The 2,740-nt window shown below is 68.9% G+C and overlaps 3 protein-coding genes across 4 annotated transcripts in view; 2 read left to right on the top strand and 1 right to left on the bottom strand.

Annotated features, from left to right (window-relative positions):
* Positions 1 to 547, bottom strand: part of SUPT6H (suppressor of Ty 6 homolog (S. cerevisiae)) — a 30,619-nt gene extending 30,072 nt beyond the window's left edge. Inside the window, exon 1 of one of the 2 annotated variants that reach the window (XM_010573639.1) lies at positions 464 to 547. The gene's annotated coding sequence lies outside the window, so the exon portion shown is untranslated. The remainder of the gene's footprint in view (positions 1 to 463) is intronic. The other variant, XM_010573642.1, reaches the window with a different exon arrangement.
* Positions 548 to 587: 40 nt separating this feature from the next.
* Positions 588 to 2,469, top strand: SDF2 (stromal cell-derived factor 2). Its single transcript, XM_010573932.1, has 3 exons — positions 588 to 765; positions 881 to 1,077; positions 1,598 to 2,469. The coding sequence occupies exons 1-3, from the start codon at positions 588 to 590 to the stop codon at positions 1,883 to 1,885; spliced, it is 663 nt and encodes a 220-aa protein (XP_010572234.1). The 3' UTR covers positions 1,886 to 2,469.
* Positions 1,993 to 2,740, top strand: part of KIAA0100 (KIAA0100 ortholog) — a 14,975-nt gene continuing 14,227 nt past the window's right edge. The window contains exon 1 of the mRNA XM_010573931.1: positions 1,993 to 2,030. Within this exon, the coding sequence (XP_010572233.1) occupies positions 1,993 to 2,030 (38 nt within the window). The remainder of the gene's footprint in view (positions 2,031 to 2,740) is intronic.

Below are 2,740 nucleotides of genomic sequence, written 5' to 3'. Positions count from 1 at the left end.
CCCCCTCCCAACCGCCTCCCCCCCCCCCCACCCCAGCCCCGGGTGCTGCCCGTCCCAGCCCGGCTCACCCCGCTGCGGCACGGCCCCCTAAACGGGGTCCTCGTCCCGGGAGGCTCCTGCTACCGCCAGCCCCACCCGCCGCCGGCAACCGGGAACGGAGGGGGCCACCACTGCCTTCACCACCCACCCACCCGGGCCCCGCGGCCCAGCCTCACGCCAAGCACCGGAACGTCCCTGCCGCCCTCACCGAGACCCGGGCCCGCCGGAGACGCCCAGCCCGGGAGGCCTCGTAACCGCCCCGGGCCCGTCGCGGCCCCGCCGTTCCCGTGGCAACGGGCTTTCCACCCCCCCCGGCCCAATACCAGGGCGACGCGTGCCTTACCGGCACCGGCACCACCCCCCGCCGCCGCTCGCCCCCACCCGGCCCGTCGCGGTCCCCCCGTCCCACCCGGTGCGGCCTTACCCGAAGCGCCGAGGGAAAATGGAGGCCTCCGCGGCGGCGGCGGCGAGCGAGGGGGGGCGGAGCAGACGAGCGGCGACCTCCGGGCGGGCGGAGCGGCGCTACTTCCGCTTCCGCCGGCGGCGGGATGGGGACGGAGGTGGCGGGCCGGCGGGTACCGCCGGTTCTGGTGCCGGTGCTGGTGCTGGCCTTGGGCGCGGCGGTGCGCGGTGGTCCCGGCCCCGTTACCTGCGGCTCTGTGGTGAAGCTACTCAACGTGCGGCACAATGTCCGTCTGCACTCGCACGACGTTCGCTACGGCTCCGGTAATGGAACACGTCGTGTCCCGTCCCCCCCCCCTTTCTCCGCCCCCCCCGGCCTCGCGTCTGCCGGACCGGGCCGGGCCTGAACGCGGTTTCCCCCCCCCCCCCCCGTCCTCAGGCAGCGGGCAGCAGTCGGTGACCGGGGTGTCGGCGGCGGATGACGGGAACAGCTACTGGCGGGTCCGGGGCCGTACGGCGGCCGTCTGCGAACGGGGCACGCCGGTGCGCTGCGGGCAAGCCATCCGCCTCACCCACCTGGGCACCGGCCGCAACCTCCACAGCCACCGCTTCGCCTCCCCACTCTCCGGAAACCAGGTACCCGCCGGGACCCCCCAGGACACCGGCCAGACCGGGATCCCTCCCACCCCGTCTTGTCCCCGGGGCCCAGCCCCTTTTCCCGGTCCCAACCGGGTCCCCTGAGTCCCTACCGGTCCCAACCGGGTCCGCCTTGTCCCTACCGGCACTGACTTGTTCCCTGGTCCCGACCGGGACCCCCATGTCCCTACCAGTCCCACCTTGTTCCCCATTTCAGACTGGGTCCTTCTTGTCCCCTATGTCCCTACCAGCCCTGCCTTGTTCCCTGGTCCCAACTGGATCCCTACCAGTCCCACCTTGCTTCCCCATCCCTACCGGCTTCCCCTTGTCCCCCTCAGCACTCAAGTCCCAACCAGACCCCCAAGGCCCAGCAGAGCCCCAGTCCCAACCAGGTGCCTCCTTACCCCCCAGCCCCTTCCCCGTCCCCCCCCCTCCTTGCCCTCTGGGCCCAGCTGAGCACCCCTGAGTAGTCCCCCCCCCTTTCCTCCCAGCCCCCAAACAAGCTCTTTTTCACCTGCAGGAGGTGAGCGCGTTCGGGGAGGCCGGTGAGGGCGACTACCTGGACGACTGGACAGTGGTGTGCAGCGGGACCTACTGGGCGCGGGACGGTGAGGTGCGCTTCCAACACGCCTCCACCGACGTCTTCCTTTCGGTGACGGGGGAGCAGTACGGGCGACCCATCCATGGGCAGAAGGAGGTGCATGGCATGGCTGCCTCCAGCCAGAATAACTACTGGAAGGTGATGGAGGGCATCTTCATGCAGCCCAGCGAGGTCTTCAAAGCAGAGCGGTACCATGCTGAGTTGTGATGGACAGACAGACTGCCACCGAGCCTCTGGGCGCTGCCCTGTGGTGTTCGGGGCTGCTCGACCCGGGGGATGGCCCCTGTCCCCACCCGGGTCTGACACACGCCAGGATGCAGAACCCCAAATCCAACACGAAGCAGATCCCAGTGTCCTGAATTTGATGTGGAGCAGATCCCGGTGCCCCAAATCTAAGACGAAGCGGGTCCCAATGTCCAGACCTGACCCAAAACATAGCCCAACAGTTGAGATCCAACATGAAGCAGGTCTTCACGTCCTAAATCCAACCCAAAGCAGATCTTCCTGTCCAGACCTGACCCAAAGCGGATCCCAACATCCGAGATCCAGCACAAAGGAGGTCCCTGTGTCTCAAATCCAGCACAAAGCCGAGCCCAATGTCCAGACCTGACCCAAAACCGAACCTGATATCCAGACCTGACCCAAAGCTGAGCCCAACATCCAGACCCAACCCGGAGCAGATTCCTGAACTCCCCAATCCTTTTCGGAGGACTACCCTCCTCTGTCGTCCCCCTCCGGCCGAGGACCCCCCCGGAGGGTTGCTGTCCCCCCCCCCGGAACCTGTGCTCCGGTCCCCGTCTTCCCCCTCTGCTGTACTGCAAACCGCTCCCCGTCTCCGGCGGGAGCCTGAGGCCATAAAAGAGCTGAATCCTCCCCTGTCGTGTGGCTGGTTTGTGCGGGGGGTAGAGGGAACGAACGGGACTGGGGGGGGTGGGGGGCGGACCCGGTACATCCCCATCCCGGTGCTAACCCCGGCGGGGCGCTGCCGCTGCCGCTCACTCCGGGAAAACATCGCTCGGCCCTCGCCGCGCCGCCGGCCCCGCCCCGCCTCTCCCAGCGGCC

Source organism: Haliaeetus leucocephalus, unplaced genomic scaffold (genome assembly GCF_000737465.1).
Source record: "Haliaeetus leucocephalus isolate CR32 unplaced genomic scaffold, Haliaeetus_leucocephalus-4.0 Scaffold395, whole genome shotgun sequence".
NCBI classification, from domain to species: Eukaryota; Metazoa; Chordata; class Aves; order Accipitriformes; family Accipitridae; genus Haliaeetus; species Haliaeetus leucocephalus.
The sequence above is the reverse complement of the archived record's forward strand: the minus strand, read 5'-3'. Positions and strand labels throughout refer to the sequence as shown.

Excerpts from the sequence above, each read along its gene's own strand:
- SDF2 (XM_010573932.1), top strand. The coding sequence starts at position 588 with ATGGGGACGGAGGTGGCGGGCCGGCGGGTACCGCCGGTTCTGGTGCCG. Across the intron at positions 766-880 it reads CGACGTTCGCTACGGCTCCG|GCAGCGGGCAGCAGTCGGTG; the intron begins GTAATGGAACAC and ends CCCCGTCCTCAG. Across the intron at positions 1,078-1,597 it reads CCCCACTCTCCGGAAACCAG|GAGGTGAGCGCGTTCGGGGA; the intron begins GTACCCGCCGGG and ends TTTCACCTGCAG.